The 22,357-nt window shown below is 24.4% G+C and overlaps 1 protein-coding gene across 2 annotated transcripts in view; it reads left to right on the plus strand.

Moving 5' to 3' along the window:
- LOC122860041 (peroxidasin-like) overlaps positions 1–19,130 on the plus strand; it is an 83,500-nt gene extending 64,370 nt beyond the window's left edge. For both annotated transcript variants that reach the window (XM_044163693.1, XM_044163685.1), the window contains 2 exons: positions 9,750–9,886; positions 18,655–19,130. In XM_044163693.1, coding sequence (XP_044019628.1) covers positions 9,750–9,886; positions 18,655–18,752 — 235 coding nt within the window. In that variant the 3' untranslated portion in view covers positions 18,753–19,130. The remainder of the gene's footprint in view (positions 1–9,749; positions 9,887–18,654) is intronic.
- Positions 19,131–22,357: the final 3,227 nt, after the last annotated feature.

Raw genomic sequence — 22,357 nt, forward strand, 5'->3', positions numbered from 1 at the left:
TTTTTTTTTTATTTTTTACATTTTTTTAAAAAATTCAAATATTAAGCTAGCACAACTTTTTCAATAATCATCGGATCTTAATGCAATTGGGCTCAAAATTTTGTGCGAATTATGTGTTTTTTATGTGTGAAGAAATAATTCAAAAACAAAATTTTTTTAAATATTTTTTATATTTTTTTTTAAAATTGACATATTAAGGTAGCACAACTTTTTCAGTAAACATTCAATCTTGATGTTATTAGACTAAAAATTACGTGTGAATTATGTGTGATTTATGTGTAAATAAATAAATTAAAAAAATTTTTCGTCAATTTATTCATTCTTTTTTTTTTTTATGATAATACTTGTGTTTATAAAATCAATGAACAATGAACCTTTTAGAAGGTATAGATACAGGCACGCGAAGCGCGCCAATGTGCTCGTTATTTAAAAACTTCTAAATGCAATTAATTTAAAATAATAAAATGAATTAGTTAAAAATTAAAATTCAAATAAAAACTTGAAAAAATAATTTGTATTTAAATTTTTATTAAATTTGAGACAACTATGATTTTAGCAGAATTATGTAACTTTATTGAATTTGCTGATGTTGGTTTAAAGCATACAATCCACAAGCATTGACCAAGTCTTGAAGAACTTGTTGTGTAATATGCATACGTAATGTTAACTCTGATTGAGACAATGTGCATAGTGTGGATCCTTTGAAACAAACTCCAAAACAGATGACGAACTCAATTGTACAACATTGAAATGTATTTTACCCATCAGTATATATACAGACTAAACAAACTCGTTGCAAATAATATTATACTGGTTTTCTAATATTTAATCAGGATTTCTGTCATTTATGCTAAGTCATTTGATAAATAATTGTATTTGTTATAGTCAAACGATACATTTGTATAGTTTTATTTTCCTATTTATAAATTACATTGAAATCAATTTAAAAATTCTCAATTGCAATAAATTAATTTATAATTATTAATAATATAAAAAAAATTAAACTAATAAAATAATCAAACTGATCTTCATTATCAAATTACATTGGTCCATTATCTCACATATTAATCTGGATACTTTACGATGTCATTAGATAAATGTTCGGCGAGTTGTATATGTATGAAACTGCCTGGCTATGCATGGTAAGCAAATAATTCGATTGCTGGATGAAAGTCCTGCTGATACCAGGCACCTCTTCCTCTCTCTCTCTCTCTCTCTCCTCTTACACATTTCCTCTTTATTATCACTTGACCAATTTCCAATCGCCAATGGTTTATACCTGTTTCCGTTGTTTCATTACCAGCCTCTTCTCACTCCCATTTCATGTAGTCTCACTCACATATCAATACACATATAATATAGATATCAAAATGAAATCTATTGCATTTATAAAATAAAAGTGAATCAGTGAAATACATGGATGAGCATAGTCGATAAATTTTCTCGTTGCAAGGATCACGACAAAGAGCACTTCCGCGGAGCACTCACCACACTATCATTGTCGGGGTAGATAGTTCACTTAAATGTGATTAATATCACGAGGGAGGTTTTACTGCATTATATTATTTTCCAATGTGTAGTTTATAATGGCACTACATATATATAATAACGAACTACCCATAATATTTTACTCTTCATATTATAAATTAAATTTTAATTATTTTTTCTTTTTTTTTTTTTTAAATTATTTACTTAAAAATTTTATTCATTTAGTTTAATATTTATTATCTGATTTTCATTTTAATTTAAATTAAAGACGATTGACGTTTTTAAATTTAATAATATTAATAAAATAAAAGGAAAAAAAAATTTAGTTGACAGAATAGAATATGAAATTTTTTAAAATATTTTTTATTGTATTATAAAACGATAATTAAATAATTGTCAATGTAAATTAAATTAAATCAAAAGTTTAAAATTGATGGTGTCAGAATTTTATGCTATATTCTCATTTGATTATATAGAGACAAAAAAAATTTCTAATTAGCTACTTGAATTTTCAGTCGCAAGCTCACTGCAGTTATTGTACCAACGTGTTTGTTTTTTTTCCGTTTCTCATGCAAGTTATTCATGCAAATGACCAAAATGGTGCTACAAAAAAATATTAAGATAAAAAAAAAAAAAAAAAGTAAACTCATTGGTCGGAATATATGTTTTTAAAAATATGGAAAATTTACGAGAAAAGTTTCAGCATACCAGTCCATCCTTGCATATTACGTTCTTTGAATAATTAAAATTTTTATATGAATCTGTTTTTATTATTCGTCAAAATATAAGGCTCATGAAACTGGCAAATAAATTCAACTACAAAAATAAAATACCGTGTAATTTAAAAACTCAATTATATATTAAAAAAAAAAAATACAAAAACGTTAAACAAAGGATAAAAAATCTGGTATACAATTAAACGTTTCAAAAATTGATGAAAAAATCATCGAAATATCTAATTAGTTTTTGTTGTTTTATTTTTTTAAAATTGAACTAAAGTTTAATTAACAATTAAATTAAATTATTTCATTTAAATTTTTAAATTATGGTGTTGTTGTTGGCTATGATTATTATCCTTGGAAAGATCAATAATTCATTGGGGAACCCTTTTGAATGGGGTCCGTTAATATTCACCCATATAATGCCTATCCATGCATGAAAACAAAGATAACAAATTTTTTTTTTTTTCAATTAAATATGACAATGCTAGTTGTTCATGTAAAAATAGTAATAGTCAACTATTTGATAACTATCTTTGTACAGTTATACACACATAGATAACATATCATTACGTAATGTTTTTTTTTTTCTCGTCTAGTATACACACAAAATATAACCAAGTGGTAGCAATGTGGCGTATACAATATTGCGTTATATTTCATTGCTAGTACATACCTACTAACTCAGTTCAAGCAATTTTCCAACACTTTTTATATTGTTTAAAAAATAATAAAAAATAAAATATACATATTTAAATAAGGTATTTTTTCAAGCGAAGGTTTTTTAAAGTAGTAGACTATTTAATCATTTTCAATGCTCATAAAAAAAAATGACGTAACTTTTAGAGACTAATTAAAAATAATAAGTAAATTGTGTTATGCATTTGCCCTCGAGTAAATTTACAACGACCACATAATTACCTAGAAAAATATTTTCTTGTTTTTCTTATTTTTCTCTTTTATTGTTTTTATGAAAAAATTTATTTTAATAAAATATAATAAAATGTTTTCATTGAAAAACAATAAAGTATTATTTTTTATTTTTTTCTTTTGAGCTAGTACAAATGAAATGTATTTAATTTGTTTTCCAGAAGAAAAGTATACTAAGAGAATATAAGTGTAATGTTTTATTATATTTTTTTTTTTGTTTTATTTTGTTATTTGACATAATTTTATCTGGTAAAAGTGTATGAAGCACGCAAGTTCATTGTAAGCTAGAATAAGGTAATGCATAATAACACCAGGTGTCTCGAGATTGTGACATAGTCAACGAAGACTGGGAGAATTTGATAAAGATGATATTTTCTCGGTCGAGCTGAAACTCATAAAAGCTCATGCGCCCCGTTGAATATCACATAGAACTTCTATGTTTATGTATTTTTTTAAAAGTTTGTAAAAACACATGATATTTAAACTATATTCTATTCTAATTTTCATATATAAAATAATACCATATAATGTAACATTATTTTATACATGAAAAATATTAGAATATTATTATGTAAATATTTATCAAGATAATACTCTAAAATATATATAGAAAAATAAAAAAATACCGAGCAAATTTTGTATGCATTTTTAACATTATAAAAATGACATTTAAATATTTGCAGCTTTTTTTTTTCTAATAATTCTATTAGACTAGATAACATCTGGTGTTTCTTCAAAGAAAAAATAATATACCTATAATTGAGTAATTATATAAATCAATTATTTTTAATTTAATTTTCTATTTTATTTATCTTTTTTTTTATAATTAAATTAAAGAATGATATTCTCGAAAATATACTCTTTAATCAAAAAACTTTTTGAATTTTTCAAAGCTAATGATTACAAGTATCTATACTCGAAGCTTTGAGCTTTACTAAATTGATAAAAATAAATAAAATTGTAATTCAATCTATTGATTCTCTAGAGGTTGTACTCTGACCCTGACGTGAGGATAAAATTTCCAATCAAGTCAGTACATAACTGGTCAAGAGGGTGACATGTTACTCTACCCTCAAGAACAAGTCATGTACAAATTCTTTTCATCATTTAATTAACTGATCTTTTTTGATTGGCAAATATTGGATAATTAACATTTTTTTATTTTTTATTTTTATTAACCTAGAAATATAGTGAAGAGTTTTGTTTTTCTTTTTAATTCTTTCTTTTAATAGTTTTCAAACTATACAAGTTTTAAAAATACCTAAAGGGTTGTTTTTACCACAAACTATAGATATATTTGGCTCATTAACAACTCGTACTATTTTTAAAAGATGTCAAGAATATTTGCATTTTATGATGCATATATTTTTTATTTTCGCTTTTAATTTAATTCTAACTACTCAAAGTAAAGTACCCTAATTACCTTTATTCAGCAAAAATTCTTGTAAACTCTTGACATAAATATCCAATTGAAGTTTTATATCAGCTCGCACAAAACCTTGATTACATAATTTTTTTTAATTATATAAAAATCAAAATGGAACAAAGAATATATTTAATTATTATTGAGTTTTATTTTAATTAATGCACTAACTGTTCAGTTGAGAGAAAAAAATACAGTGACTGATAATAAGTCACTTAACAAATGGCAATGTTATACTTTGAAAAAAAAAAAAATTGAATAAATATATATATAGTATTTTAATGTTGGACGAGAAGTTGGTAGCATGATTGCGTCGTTGTCACGAAGGATATGCTCGATAAGGTTAAACTGAATGCACGATGAGAACAAATATACATATATATGTGTACATTGAAGTAAAGAAAATGAGACAACAGTAGCAAGCACGATGATACTTTGAAGTTTAAACTGAAAAAGGAAGGATATGCACACCAGTCAGTGAGAATACATCTGAGCTTGCATGTTGCAACTTTTCCCATCAGCGAACAGCAAGTCCGTAGCTTGTTATGTGAAGCTTGAAACGTGTAAAGCCAGATGCCGCATATTGGTCCACCTGACTCTACCCACATTTCTACACTTTCAAATTCCAGTATTAAACTATATATATATCTAGAAGGGTCAGAAATACTCTTCACCAATTCCAGCTACACATATCTTGGACAGGCTGACGCAGAGATTCCAAAGCTTGATCCAACCGAATTTCAATTGTCTCTCTATACGTGGAATATTTACTAAATCATTTTTATTTTTTTATCATATCCACATTCTTCAATTTAAAATAATAAAAAGAAAAATTCAAATTTCTTTTTATTGTATTTTTATGAGCATTGTATTGAATGAATTTTTTATTTATTTTTTATCAATTTTGTATTGAAGAATTAATGTATTTTTTAAATTTAATTTTCAATTGAAAATATAAATTTCTGAGCAAGTTTGATATGTCTCATAATTATTTATATAAATAATTGTCAACGTGACCTTTTTGATTAATTGGAGTTATAGTATGAGTGTTGGTAAGAGCATGGTTCGACTATTTTCAACCAAATTACAACAATAAATTGCATACAATCAGCACTTGAACGATTAATTGCTTGGTCTACCACGCCATCGTTATTCATCCATGTGACTGGTTAAAACAAATTCACGCGGTATTTATTTTTTTTTTATAATTATGATGGTATTTTTTATTGTCCAGTGATGAATATCGATGCTTTATTGTCTTTTATTTGTGGTAAATCTTGCATAACTATTTCATTAATATTATTTATATATAACCCCTAATACATAGCATATATTTTGTTCCAAAAATAAATGCAAAGAAATTTCATGGTAATAATAAACAATACTAAAGTTATAATTTTATTATAATACAATTGTTTTGTCGGGTTGAAATAATTAAACTTCAAACCATGTTTTCGTTAAAATTGTAATAAAAATGTTAAATTGTTATTCAAAAATTTTTGATGAATTAATTTGTAAGTGATATTTATGTATTATGAACGGAACAACAATTATATAAGTAATAAATTACAAACTTTAGAATAATTCATTATAATAAACGTGATTATATCAAAGTTTTTCTTCGACATTTGAAGAAAGTTGGCAAGTCTATATCAAGAAATTTGAATGGAATAGTATTAAAAATTATCACTGCCAACAATATTCTATTCTTTATTGTTTGTTATTATTTATTTTTAACTCTATTTGTTTTTTTTTTTTTATTCTTTTCTGTATCTTATTTATTCGCATTTTTCTTATACGTCATGGGGTCAAAGGCAAATGGCTTGGAAGCGACGAACGATACGGAAAATGTGGCGCCACATATGCTTGAGTAAATTTTGCAACAATGAATATTAAGGCTATAATATAATTTGAATTGTATATTTTTAAATGCCAATTTAATTGTTCAATTTTTGACGCAATCATTTATATAAATTTTAATATTAAATTGTTTTGAAATTTAAAAGAAAAATTATCAAGAATAAACTGCCAATTGACGTAAAAAAGTGTCGAAGAAATAAAAAAAAAAAGAAAAAAAAACGTTTAAGAATATTGGTGTGAAAGCGAAAATAGACATTGAAAGAAAAAATGAAAAAAAATAAAAATTGAAAAATATTGCCAGATAACTTCGACGTGAATCGAAAACGGGGACGAAGTGAATAGGTATTGCATTTGTCGGATAAAAAAAAAAATAGAAATTATAAAAAAAAAATTCTATTGCAACGACTTTTCTCGTGAATGCCACGTTGCAGCATATAACCAGTTGTGTGCCTTACGGCGTTGTTGGTATGAACGATTGTAGAATTGAGATCTTTATCCCTTCAAGATGACAGTCAAAAGGATCTAGTATTTCTCTCTCTCTTTCTCAAATCAATGAACTGAATATAAATTTATGACATAACCTATAAAAAATAAATAAATAAATCTACAAAAAAACGAAACAATAAACAGAAAAATACATACATTTTCTTTATTTAGTTTATAAAATTTGTCATTTATATAATAATAATAATGATATTATAATTTTTTATCAACTATCGGATCAAAGTAATACATTGAAAGCTTCACAAATGCAAAAAGACAAAGAAAAAAAATAATAATGAAGTAGTGAATATCAACGGATAGTCAGACACATGCAAAAGTTGAAAGAAAAAAAAGTCATATTGTTGAAAGAATTTCTGCTAATGCAAAAAAATAGTAAGAGGAACTGGAATTTAAAGAAAAAAATGAAATTAAAAATAAATGGATCATGAAAAACAAAGTTATACTTGAAAAAAAAAATAAATAAGTAGAGGATATATTGAAAATGGATATGAGGAAAGTCTGAGTAGAATTAAATTTCAGCTGACTGAAAAGAATAAAAAATAGAATAATAACAGAAAATAAAAATAAAAAAAAAATTTGTATGCGATATCTCTTGTGAATTGGATTATACAACGGGTGTTGTCGTATATTTATATTGTATTAGAATTTCACTGGTATTCAGGAAGCGTAAGAGGTGTGATATCATGTGCCACACATACATGCGTCTCCAGTGTTCTATCAGTCATTTGAATAATACTCCAAGCAATTGTGGGAATTGAAAATTCATTTTATATTTAAAAATAATAATACGTAAATAGACGACATATTTCATTATAAATACTTGACATTTTATAATTTAATAAACAACTATTGGAATTTCTCATGTCCATTATTAGAATGTAGAAATAAGAAAAATTCTTTAAAATTTAATTTATCATAGGTGTTTTTAAAAATATTAATATTAAAATTATAATTGAATTAAAAATATTTTATTGAAATAAATTCTTATTAAATATTAATTAAAATATTTATTACGAGAAACAATAGATTAAAAATCCGAGAAATATTATTTTTTTAAATAAAAAAAATAACAATCAATCTGAAGTTGACCGCTTTTTTTTTAATTTTGTACTTTGATTGATATTTCTTCTTCGAAATACAATCAATACAGTAAAAAAAAAAAATTGTTGCATTAATATTCTGAGAAAGCTAATTTTTATTGGAAAAAAAAATTAATTAACCTTTTGATGATTCATTTTATTTGATTTCTCTATTAAGATTTAAAAAATAATTTAAAATATTAATTTCATAAAAATAATTATTTAAATTAATATTTCGTTATCAATGTAATAAATTATTTCAATTTATATAATTAATATTATCTATTTAATATCCAAAATTATCTTGTTAATTACAATAATCTAATTATAAAATTATTTCAAATAAAAAAAAAAAAATATTTTAATTAAAAATTTTATATGAATTTATCAAAGTAGAATCAATTAAATATGACAAACTATAGAGTTGTTTCATGCTTCTGTTTAACAGAATTTACCCACCAATGTCATATAATGCAAAGTACAATTGTTGGTAGCGATTGTCTCTGAGAACGACTAGGATTATTCAAGTAATCCTGTTTGTAGCATATAGCTTTGACTAACTAATCTCATTGCTTTCAGTATCAACTGGTTTGTGTTGTTTTAGAAAATTCGATATGCCATGACATTATAACAATAAAACCAACTAAATTCCATTTTATTTGTATTTCATATATCAACAAAACTTTATCATATATTATTCAATATTAATTAATTATTCAAAAGATAATATTAGAAAAAATAATTTATAAATTTAAGTAGTACAAGTAAACGTATGTGCATACTTGCTTTAAAAATTTTACGAATAAAAATACTTTTGACTGACAAATTGAGATGTTGAATTTACATATGTAAATATATAATAATAAAAAATTCACTGTAGAATATAGCCGCCAAAAAAACATTGAACAAGAAAGTAGAATACAAGATTTAATCAATTCAAGAGCCACTTACTGTGATACATTACTTGCTGTGATACATTGAATCACATAGTTTTACATTGAGGTTATATCGATTTCATACAGTATAAAAATAATAAAAAAATAAAATGAATAAAAAATACTTAGTTTTATGTGTATATATATATAAAGTTGAAATTTTTATAAAATAAATCATGAATTATAACCGTGAATCCTGTCCAACTCTTATGACATTTGAAAACGCTTGTTTAGAATAATTTTTAAATTTTTTTTAACATCATTTTTTATGGATACATGACTATAATATATTCATACATACATATTTAATTTTTATTAGAACACTTAAGCTATTGTTAATATGATAATAAAATAAATAACAATATTTTAAAAATAAAATAATATATTATTTTTTTAAATAAAGAAACAGTGTTAAAAATATCTGCAGTGTAAAATTTTTGAATGTTGATGCAATGCAGTAGAGAGTGTCAAAAGTTTCAGCAACGTGATCTTTTATGATAGGCTTAAATATATTCTATTTAAAATGTAAAAAAAAATTATATACAAACAAATACTGAGTGTCAAAAATATTTTATATCAAAGTATACTGTCAAGGCCAGTTTTAAAAAAATCGTTTTGTGAATTGTTTTTTTTTTTTTTTTTATTTTGATAGTATATTATCAACGTGACTGTGAAATGTCTCGTAACGCCCATCCTTGAAGAACTCTGCTCACTTTTACTTCTAACAATTTAACAATAGTATATATTTCTGTCCTCCCAATGGATAAGACTCACTGACGCCCACCATGTGCCTTTCTATTTTCTGTTTTAGCGTCAAGACAGACATGGGCGCCGAGGGGGCGGTATCAAGATTATATATTGCAAATGCCAACAAAAAAGATAGCGGAAACTACAGCTGCGCTTTGGCGGATGTTGCAGCAACCACTGTTTCCGTCCACGTACTCAATGGTATGTATTTTTATAATGCATCTTTGTTGTTTATAAATCGAAGTACTTCAACATATTCATGTATTGCTTTTTATTCATTTCCTTAAATTTTGAAAATTTTTATAGAAAAAATTTATGCTTTTTCTACCAGGGCAATTTATCTATTTCTTATTTTTTTTTCTTCTTCTTAAAACATTGTTGAATTGAGTGATTAATTATTATACGTTCAATGATTTATATTTATTAATTTGTTATACAAGAATTTAATGAAAAAGAAAGAAAAAAAAGGAAAAGAAAGTAGAATACTCTCAGTTGTTTCAAAGTTTGTACAAGGTACTGCAATGAAGCAGAAAAAAATTTATAATAAAACAAAAGTCAGTCAAGTGTCTGAAAAAAAAAAATGAGAAAAAAATATAGCACTGTGACTATTGAACAAGTATAAATGAAAAATAAAATGAGTTGATTTTAAAAAAAATAAAAAAAAAACGTTTGTCTGTAGAGAGGCACTGTCCTTGACAGCTCGGTGCAAGCATACTTGGATAGAACGATATGGCCAATATAATTTTCCAGCCATTTGCACGATAGGGCAATTGATTTTCTTCACAGCTATTCATTGGTCTACCGCAATATATTACTAGAACTTGGTATTTCTTCATGCTTTCATGCGCCCCCTAAGATTTTTCTAGATTTACAATCAAATGCTCACGCGGTTGAATAATCACAGTGCAATATGCCATCGTCTTTGTCGTTTATCGTAAAGTTTAAAATTAAAAAAAGAAAAAAATTATAAATCTACGAGATTATTATATAAAAATATATTGAGCTTTTTTTTTTTAAATTAATTAAAAAGAAAATAAGTAAAATTAAAGTTTTATATTTTTTAGTTAGTTGAAAACTATTTTGTATAATTTTCCGATATTATTTTCAATTTTCATGTTTTTGTGTATAAAATATTCTTTTGTTTATTTCATTTGTCAGTGTATAAAGTTCATTTGAATAAGCTCAGTCTACACTTCAGTATGTTATACCAATATTTGAAAGTATTACACATATGGCATACATAAGTTAAAATTGAATATTGTGTAAAATTTATTCCAAGAATATTTTTATATATATATTTTTTTCAAGTTGCTGTATTTTTTTGAATTCACTTTATACCATTAACGTTGTGAATATTTTATATGCTTAGTATTAAACTACTTTGTATTTATTTATTTTATTTCGTTTGTTTGTTTGCATCTCTTTATGCTATCGGCATAAACTATAAAACTTTTCTATCCTCAAAATCGTAGCTAAGTCAACTTCGTAACGCTCCATGAAATGTCACTAAATGCGAAGGATTTATAAAAAAAAAAAATAGGGGAAGAAAAAAAATTATAACAAGGAAAAAAGTTCAAGGGAGGAAAAAAAATAAAGAAAGCTTCAGGAACTTTTAGTATCAACTCGACGAGTTTATGTCTTTTTTGTTTCACATATGATTTTCTTTAGTTTGCAAGTTTTTTTTTTTTGTTTTGTAAACGATATTATGAGTCAAGCTCACAATATTTTATCAACTGATATATGTCGTATAGATTTGAGGATATAAACTTGAGGTCATCCTGGTATTTTTAATAATTCATATGATCATTGTGATAGAAAAAAAAAATAAAACCAAACAAAATATAATTGAAAAAATACCATTACTCGCATAACGGTATTTTTAATTTATTTTATTAAAAAATATTTTCATGATTAAAAGATTTTTTTATGATTTTATTTATAAAGAATAAATAAAAGAAAATAAAAAAAAAGAAAAATGATCATTAATAATATTTTATATTCAATATAAAGCATTGGATAAAAAAAATAATTTGATACAGTGAATAATTCACTTAGTGATGATTCAAAAAGTTAAACTCTGATTCAGTCCTTCAAATATTGCCCACGTATTTGTCAACTTTATCAATATAATCTTGACCCCAACGACACTTGACTCAGACATAATCCCATTCTAAAGCTTATTATTTACTATTATATTTTTGTGGACATACACTATTGTGATGAAAAGCTTACCAATGACTTTGACCGTACCATTGAAAAATTTCGTCTACAAAAAAAATTGGACTATAAAATAAATAAACCCTTGTTTTGTCTTTTTTCATTTTTAATCATACAAGAAGTAATATAGCGTGTAATCAACACTGCTATGAATGCAAAAGCTAGTTAATTATATTTTTTTTTTTTTTTTGTTTTTTGTTTCTACTTTTATTTTTATACATGTGCATATTTTTTAAATTTATATTTCGAGGTAAAATAACAAATGAAGTTAAAATCCTGGTTGTTTGTTTTTTTATTATGACTAAGAACATGTCTTACAATTTAGTTTTATAACTTTTTTAGTTTTTTTTAAAAACTATGATTATGATTTATGAGTTTTGACGTACAATGTACAAATAAATTATCTTGTTTGTAGGTTTTTCATTAAATGACTAATACGTGTAATGAATAGGAAAAATTAAAAAATAAAAAAAAGTCTTAATAAAAAAAAATATTTTATCTAAAAAATAAATATAATATTAACAATTTAATAATAATATTAAAAGTCAGAGCTGACATATTCTGGTATACTGTATAAATTTTTTTTTTTACTTTCATTTTACAAATGACTTGATTTTTTTATTAAAAAAAATATGCCATAGTTATCAATTGAATATGACTTGAAAGTGGTAAAGTAGATTATTTAGTGTCTTCTAGATGTCTCGAATCCCTTAAGGCTATGTCGTCTAGTTCCATTTACCCTTCTTACTTTAGCTTCAACCTCTGACCTTCCCAACCCATTCGTAAACTCCTTCAGGCGCACCCTTCATCTCTCATTTCCTTCACTTTATTTTCACAATTTTTTTTTTTTTTTTGTTCTTTATTTCTATTTCTTACAAAAGATACAGTGAAAAATGACTGCTATTTTTTTAACATGGCTACTGTAATACACTTTTACAAATGACACTGTTATTTGTCCTTATTTTGCTTTTCGTACCATCTTGATTGATTTACGACATCAGAATTTATTGACTCTGCACTTATATATAAATGTCAATCAAATTTAATATATATTTTTTATTATACAATCATTAATAATAGTCAATAAATTATTGTTATTTTAATTAATTTTTTTACTATTTTAATAGAAAAAAAAATTCAAGTATATTTTATATTATAAAACTTTATCTTTTATTTTTTGATAAATCTTTTTTTTTTTTTTTACATCTCATTAGTGCAAAAGAGTGTATAATTTTGCATCACTGTTTATATTCTATTATTTTTTTATTAAAAAAATCATAACAAGCTCTGATTAAAGTAGAGAAAAAAATTAATAAAAATTATCTCAATGCATAAATAATAATTAACAGTGTCGCCAACGCTACAACAACTAAATGTCATCATAATTATAAATAATAATTAAATTTTTTTTCATTATCATTTCAACATACTATATTAAATTATTCTATTAATTAATTTCGATAAATAACAACAAGTAAAAGTTAAAAAAGTGGTATAAAAATTGAGAATAATAGAAGAGAGTGTTCTCAGTTTGTAAAAATAAGCAATTCTTGGCCTAGTTAACGCCAATATAAAAAGACAACGTGCAAGCAAGCATAATGAAAGAGGATAAAACAAAAAAAAAAGAATAAGAAAAAAAGAAAAAAAAAACCAAGCCAGAAAGGTCCTTAGAAAATAGGAAGGTTATTTCGCGGGGCGTCACGCTTGACACATTAATAATCCTGGTTTTGAGGTTCTCTCTCATTCCAATTTTTTTCTTTTTTTTTTTCATATTGCATTCACCGTTATTTTACTTCCTTCATCTCCTGTTATTTTCCTTGTCTCACCATCAAGCCGCGTACTACAAGCGTGAGAAGTTTGCAAAGCTCTTCTCGCGAGATGTAGTTAACAGAGACCGCATAACCATGTATAATACACAGAAAGATTCTCCCAAGGGTGCTTGACAGCTCAATTTGCATATAGCTTTTTTTTTTTTTTTTTTTGCACGTGACCCAAACTATCTCACCCTCTTTTTCATCTTATTTTATACTAACCCCCTGTATATTTTTGTTGCCTCTTTCTCCATTGCTGTCGTGTAGGGTAGCTTGAGGCTAAATTATAATGTACGCATGGGACATCGAGAGCCAAACAGTTATGTATTTATTAATGCAGCTAGTATACCTTTAGATATATTACATAAATGCGAGACTTGATTTTCAAATATAGAAAAATAACCAACCCTATAAAATGTCAGTCATGTTATATTTATATCTGGATTGTTTTTCTATACTCGTTTGCAAATATGTATTTTGTATAACTCTTGGGGGAAAACGCGTGAAAATTTTGTAACAACCCAAGGGATTTTATATAAAGTTATTACACACTATGTGTTTGTCTATTATAATCTCTATGTATTCTCACTTTTTAAACCAATATTTAAACTATTTTTTATTATCTTAATTTGCTGATGTTAATTTACAGAGAAAAGATAAATAATGTTTAAAATACATTGAGTGTTTTTCTTTTTTTTAAATATGTTTTTCAACAAAAACAATGTTTTTATTTGTTTTTTTTTTTTTGTTGATATATTTTGTTGAGATTATACGTGTTAGTAAAATTTAATTTATATAAAACTTGGCTTTCAACCCAGTATTTTGCCCAATGTGGCGGAAAGATGCTCATCGGTGTTGACCCAAGTCCTTGGTTTATAACGTTTATTACAAACTTTTTTTGCTTCAAACATAGTCGTTGGGTAAAAGTTGATCGGTATCGTGGGTAATAAACAATAGTAATCGCAGCTAAGCTCATTGGCTAAATGCCATTATTGAGAAAATTTTAAGATGCATTTCACATGTTGGCTAATAAATAAATTTGTAATTTTCATAATATTATTTCTTCTTCTAAAAATGAATTGTTAAATCTATTTTTCAGTATTCAAATTAAGTATAGTCTGTTAAATATTGTTTAGTTAATCTTAGTAATCTCTGAGAATCCTTTTTATTTTTTAAAGTAAATTTAAGTAACCACTAAAAATTAAATTGGCCAGTTTCCAACACATATACACTCCAAAATGTTTGGAGTTGTGTCCCCAAAGCTAACGATGCTTCACTGTGTTGCAAGGATCAAGCATACACCATGACCACAGAGAACTTGTCACAGTATACATATACATAATGAATAATGTCTTGCATAGAGGTTACAAGAGATAGTACAAATCCCTCGAGCTTCAAAGACAAGATTGCGCACACATCTCTGCAATAAAGCACACAGCTACTAGTATCTTTCTGTACTGTTAAATCATGCTAAATTATTTATTTTTATCTATTTTTTTGAAGTAATAATTACGTATTAAATAGACATTAATTTAAATATTCAAACAAATTAAAATCCCCCCCCCACACACAATTAATTTATATATTTTATTTATCAGCATAGTCATTAATATTATTTTTGTTTCATCGGATATAACATGCCAGTAACAAACTCTATGCTCCCATCGGTTCTTGTGCTGCATCATAAACAATTGGCCATGACACTATCATCAGAACAATCCGTGTGTGGCCTACAGTATATCCCACTTCCGGAAGTGGTTTTATCGTTCATGCAATCAAAACACTGAGCATCAATCTCACAACTGGTCGCAATTTAAAGCTGAATTATACTTGAATAAAAATACACACACATATACGTATACTCATAAATTCATATAAATTCTATTGAAAGTTATCGAAACTTTTTTAAATCAACAGCTGCATTTAACTCATTTTTTTTTTTTATTTTCTAGTATTTTTAAACCACCCGATGACATACCGCAATTTATCATTTATGTCAAAAACAGAAATTTTACAACAGCAAATTATTGGTTCATAATTTTATTTTACAATGCAATTTATATGATTTAATGTGTTGATATTTTTTGTTGTCAAGTAATAACGTAATATTATGATCATAGTTAAGAACAACATAAATTATTTAGACATATATTAATTTATGACGATAAGAGGACAAATATTACAATGGACATTTTAAATTTAATTCAATAATTGTTTAAAATGTTGAATTGGAGTGAAAGATCAATACTTGATTTGAACATTAAATTTACCCTTTTAATCTGATTGATTTTAGTTGGGATGTGAGTTTCTAGTCATATTAAAAGCTTTAGACAATAATATTCTGATGATATTATAATGATATCTATCGTATGAACTTGATAATAAAATATTCAACTTATTGAGAAAATTATAATTTGAAATATTTGATGGCTTTTGATTATTATTTAATGTATATACTGAATTTAAAATTTTATATGCTATCTTTAGTTTGCACAGTGTGTATATTAAGAATTAAAATTTATTTGTATTCATTGTTTGTTTGTGTATATATTATTTTACAAAGCATTTGTACTGCATGTCACGTACATGGTGTTTATTATCTGTATCTATATCGTTTTGATTTTTTATATTTTTCTCAATTGCCTGTATAAATTTTTCAAAGTATTCTAAAGTACACATGACCACTTCGTGTATACATACACAAAACTCTGAACAAAGATTTTACCAAGTCTCTAATTTTTGTTATTTTAGTAAAGCTGATTATCTTGAAAAACAAAAATTTAAATGAAATTGTGAAAATGTTTTTATAGTCTAGATTAACTGATTATTTTCGTTTAAAATTTAAGTATTTTTTATTTTTTTGTAATAATATAATATTGTATAATTTATATGAAAATAAAAAAACTTATTTTTCGGTTAAAATTTCTTTTTAATCTTGATACGCTTGACAAAATCAGTAAAGCGATATGATCTTTGTTGTTTAATCAATAGCTGTGCAATATCAAGAACGAAATAAAAGGGTTTTATTATCGAGATTTAATCTTGTTATTTTTTTTTTTTTTTATTAATATTGTTGACCTTATACGAATTTACTTGAAAGTCCAGTTTCAAGTATCTGGAAAATCTTGAAATTTCAAATATTCTAAAAGTTTTTTTATTTTTTTTTTTCTACTCATATTTTATCATAAATAATATTATATGCCATTGCATCTATGAAAACTCTCTGAACCAGAAAAATAAAATAACAGTCAACATGAAATTTTGGATTATTGAAATGTTCTTCTGGTATTTTCATAATCGAAAGTTTGTTTACCTTAAAATATTGAGTTTATAAATAATAAATAAATTTTTTTTTTCATGCCTGTTTATATCTTGCGAATAAATATTTGTCACAGATTGCATCTTGTGTCTTTTTAGTGATTTAAAAATTGTTTTTTTTTTTTTTTTCATCTATAAAACTATTTTACTGTAAACTTTTATACAATCTATTTTTGTTTGTTATTGTTTCCATTTGTTTCAATCATCATTCTGTTTTTTTACTTCTACAAACTGGTGTCCTACATCTTCACAGCGACAATTTTCCATTTTTTTTTTTCTTTCAATTCACACATTGAGTTTCTAAGATGCCTGAATGTTCTTCAATTTCTTTCAGTGACCTCGTTTATAATCATAAATTCCATAGGATTTTCTTCTCTTTCAGTGATATTGGTTTTTTTATTTTTTTCTATTTTTTTTTCTTTACAGACAGAAGGCATTTTGGCATCTCATCCAATTATCAAATCGATTTTGTTGATCTGCAAACTTTTAGTGTTTAAATCGTTATACAAGTTTTTATCAAATGACTTTTCAATGAAATCATCTTATGTGGGTTAGAGTTGGTTTGTTTAATGTTTGTGATTCTAAAAAGCCATTATTTTTTTGTCTTAAATTTATTTTTCTCTCAAATAACGTTAAAGCGTTTGATGAATTTTATTTATTCGCTATAGTTTTTCACGACTTTACATAAATTTTACAAGCATGACAATATTGAAAAAATAAAATGCAAAATATATACAGCTTTCTGTTTTTTAAAGCTACGAAAATCATGAAAAAGAAAATTGATGTTTCAGTTGAATTTAAATAATGTCAAATTCCAATAAAATTATTGAATTTACAGTAAGAAAAAATAGATAAATAAAATGAAATAGTAAACAAAATAATAAATTTATCTAGTTAATTTATTTACAAATATATAAACATGTCAAAAAAATTTAAATTTTATAGATTCAGTAAATTGTTACATATGTAAAGTTTGACACAGAATTGGTAATGGACATTTTGCTATAACAATTGCCAATATTTAAAATTCTCTTTTATTACCTTATGCAAAATGTTTAATTAAACAGAATCTTGAGATATTGAAACGTCTTGTAGACTCATTGAAAATCGAATTCACACTTGGAATATTCTACTTGAATCGTAATTAAGATTTATAACAGCCAATAATAAATTTAAGCTCAATTAAATTTTCAGCATTAATTTTCATTGAAATTATCATATGAATTTTGAATAACACAATAAAAAAATAAATTAATATTTCATATGAATTTGCAAAATAGAATTTTGATTATAATATAATTAAATTTTACACTTGACTTGTCCAAAGAACAATAGAAAAATAAAGGACTGCATTTCACTGTGCTGAATATAAATTAAGAAAAATAATAATTATAATTTTAAAAAAATAAAAAAAGACAATGTCAAGAATTCACAATGCATTTCATAAAATACGCTTTGAATTATCATAGAGTTATTTTTTAGCTCTTCAGTATTGTCCAAGATTTATTATTTAAATTAACTAAGATATTTTATTACAAATATTAATAAAATAAAAATGTGAAAAACAATAATATTATAATGTAATTGGCAATTAATAATTGTGTAATAATTTTATTGTTTCAGGTGAAAATCCAGCAGCAATGCAGCATGGAAAATCTTCAAGTAGTAAAGGAGCTTTTATTCTTGTTGTATTATTAAGTTTATTAAATCTCTCGAGGTGACCTCAAGGCGATTTATAGGCATGATTTTTATTACTTTATTAATAACAGGCAATTTTTTTTTCATGCCTGGATATGCTCAAAATCATTAAAAAAAATTTTGTCATATTATTTATATGACAATTGATTATAATTGACACAGCAGAGGAAAAAAGAAAAAAAGCTTTTTATCTATTCTTTAATTTATTTTGATAGAATCATTATTTTTATTTTTTTTAATTTAAATTTCGTATGAAAGAGATATTAATATAATATCAATAAAAATATAATATGTATATTAATAAAATAAATAATTAAGTGTAAAAGTTGAAAAAAAAAAAAATAAGTAAATTGATACAAACATCGAATATCTTTGTAAATAAATTTTGTTTATATACAAAATAACAAGGAATTAAATTTTTAGACGAGTGATTTAGTTACGTAAAAAAAATAAAAAAAATATAGTTTCGTTTATTAATAATCTAAAAATATAAAATTGAAAGAGAAAAAGTTTTGTATTTTTAAAAGTAGAAAAAAATATGTTGGAAAATAGAGCAAACCATTGGATTTACTCTGGGGAATATTTTTTGTTTTTTTTTTGTTTTGGATTATTCTCTGGATACCCATTGTATCTTTACAACTTCAGTTGCTTTCATACATGAATTTACAGGAGTGTAAAATTAATGAATAGCTTTGAATGACAATTGTTTGAATGTCCAAAGCTTAAAATACATTATTTATCGAGAGAAAACTCGTTTGGAAATTGGAATATTTTATAAATAGCAAGTCAGTTAAATGATCAAGTAACTTGACGTTCATCAAGATAAGATGCTCGTTAATTTTCAAAAGAATAGTTGTGAAAATGAATATACGAATAAAGACAGAAAATATCATCAGCACGACAATACAAAAAAAAAAAATAAATAAAGCTTCAATCTTATTAATGTACAAAAGTCAGTAAAGTCAATTTCTTTTTTATATTTTTTTCATTTCATTTTTTTTATAATTTAAAAAATAATTTACTTCATACTCTATAAAAAATATTCATCATATAATAATCAAATGGTTTTAAAACGCGTAAATAAAAGCCAATAAAATTAGCTGAGTTTTTGAATATGAAATTCAAACTCAACATATCATACTTTTTTGTCATTGTATCATTGATTTTTTTAAATCCATAATAAATCCAAAAATGACAATTAAAAGTATACAACATCAATCAAAAAAAAAAAAAACCAAGATCAAAGATTTCTATGCTAAATAATTAAACGTGTATATAATTTTTTAAATAAATAAAACTAATTTTAAAATGTACATTTGAGTATGGGTGTTGTAAAGTCAAATATTCAATAACTATTAGTTTGAAGAGTTAAATAAATTGATGATGATTCTTCATAAACCTAAAACTAATGGAAAATGAAGATGAATTTCTAATATTCATTCAAGTTAACATGTGAGAAAAAGATATTAAAACTTTTGAAATTCAATCAAGAAATAATGTTGATTCAATTCAATCTCACATTTTCATTTGAAAGTTTATTAAATTGTTATAATATAATAGCATCATTTGACAATGGATTTAAAAAAAAAAATCATCATATAGCTTGATGAAAATATTTGTTAAGAATAAAGTATGTATTTATCTGACAATGGAAATATTTTTAAGAATAAAATTATGCTCACATTAAAAAAAACGACGACGACAACAACAACAAAATATAAAAAATTTACCTGGAATGTCAGAATTTAGTCATATATACTATTGCATTCGTGTGTACGGTAATAAAAAACCCAACAGAATGTGATATACAATGAAAAAAAATCCATGAAACAATGAAAAATTCATATAACGAAAAAAAAAAATATAAATATTTAAAATAGTTTCAACTTGAAAGTTAACTGAAAGAATGTTTAAACGATTTATTCGAGTAAACTAATATACATCATATGACCTACATTTGCGAATGATATAACTTTTAATTTGATCATATTTTTAAAAAATATTCTAAATATTTCATCATCTTGGATATTAATAATTGAAAATCTGAATGAATGGTATTAATTTAAACATGCAAAAAATTAAAAAATAAAAAAAACTTTCAAGTACATGATGTGATTGTTTAATGAGTCTCATTAGAATATTCTGTGAGAGCATACAAAATTAATTTTATATTTTTCAGAATAAAAATATATATACTTGGAAAGAAAATAATTCCTTTCGTGAAATTGAAATTAAAAAATTATGAAGTTTAATTTTTCTTTATTATTGTAACGTAAGAAAAAAATAAAATAATAAAATAATAATAATTAAGTAAAACTCAGTATGAGACTATGTTCACTGACAATATAAAAATTAAAAAAAAAAAAATATGTAAGATAAAATGTTGCAAGTTGAATAAATGTTTCACCATGTTGGTTAATTTCATTGATGTCACCAAGGGAGAGATGTTTTAGAAATATTATTCTGGTAAAGACAAGTTTTAAATTATTTTGTAAAATAAGGTTTATTTGTTGCTCTCACAGAATACAAACAATATTATTGAATGTACGTAGTTAACTTATCTCAAAGACTTATTAAATAAATATAAAATGAACCTAGTTTTGTAAATTACATGAGTGATAAATTTATACGTAAATATACTAATTAATATTGCCAAATTGGTATTATTAATTTGATACATATTTAATCACAATATGATGGTTCTAATAATGAATAATAATTATAAAATTATTGTTATACAATAATAAAAAAGGTTGCTATACGTAAAAGTAAAAAATAAAAAACAATAAGAATATTTAATTTTAAGACATTTGAAAAATCAAAAAAAAAATATATAAAATAATAAGAAAAAAAAAGTAAATAAATTGTGAATATGTTTTAATGTCGACAATTGTTGTTCACTCTTTGTAACAAAAAAAAAAAAATATTTAAAAAATGATAAAATGATCTTGAAAGCTTTGAATTACTTGTTACTTATTAAAATTTTTTTTTTCCATTGATTTATGATATTTATTTATGTCATATTAAAAACACTTAATCATATTTAAATAGGTCAACAATTGCGTGATACTTGATAAATAAAATTACTGTATTTTTGCAGAAAAAAATGAACTGCTGTGAATAATTTGACAGATATCCAAAGAAAAAAAAAAAAAGGGTTGCTTGTTGCATGAATAAAATATTATCTTTCAAGGTTTTTGATTGCTGTTTCACATGAACCAGAAGATTCAACATATATCAAAGTATCGAACATCAACACATGCAGAAATACACATGAATTTTATTAGATTATATTTTTAAAAAATACCAAATTACATGAAGTAAAAAAAAAAAAAAATATATATCGAATAAAAGTAAAAAAATACACTTAAAAAATGTACGTGTTTATCAAGTGAAGCATGATTATTCAAATACGTATATACATGAGATAAATTCAGTATCAAGAGACGATGAATATAGTTTATTCATGCGTATTTTGTGTACCATTAGAGTCTGTGTTTATGTCATCCACGTGAGTCAACACGTCAACATGAAATGTCCATTACTTCATCAAACTCTGGTCACTGCTGACAATTTTGTGAATCGCCAAATTTCAAACATTGTCATTGACATCATTCCATCTTGGCAA

This window comes from Aphidius gifuensis, linkage group LG1 (genome assembly GCF_014905175.1).
Source record: "Aphidius gifuensis isolate YNYX2018 linkage group LG1, ASM1490517v1, whole genome shotgun sequence".
Taxonomy (NCBI): domain Eukaryota; kingdom Metazoa; phylum Arthropoda; class Insecta; order Hymenoptera; family Braconidae; genus Aphidius; species Aphidius gifuensis.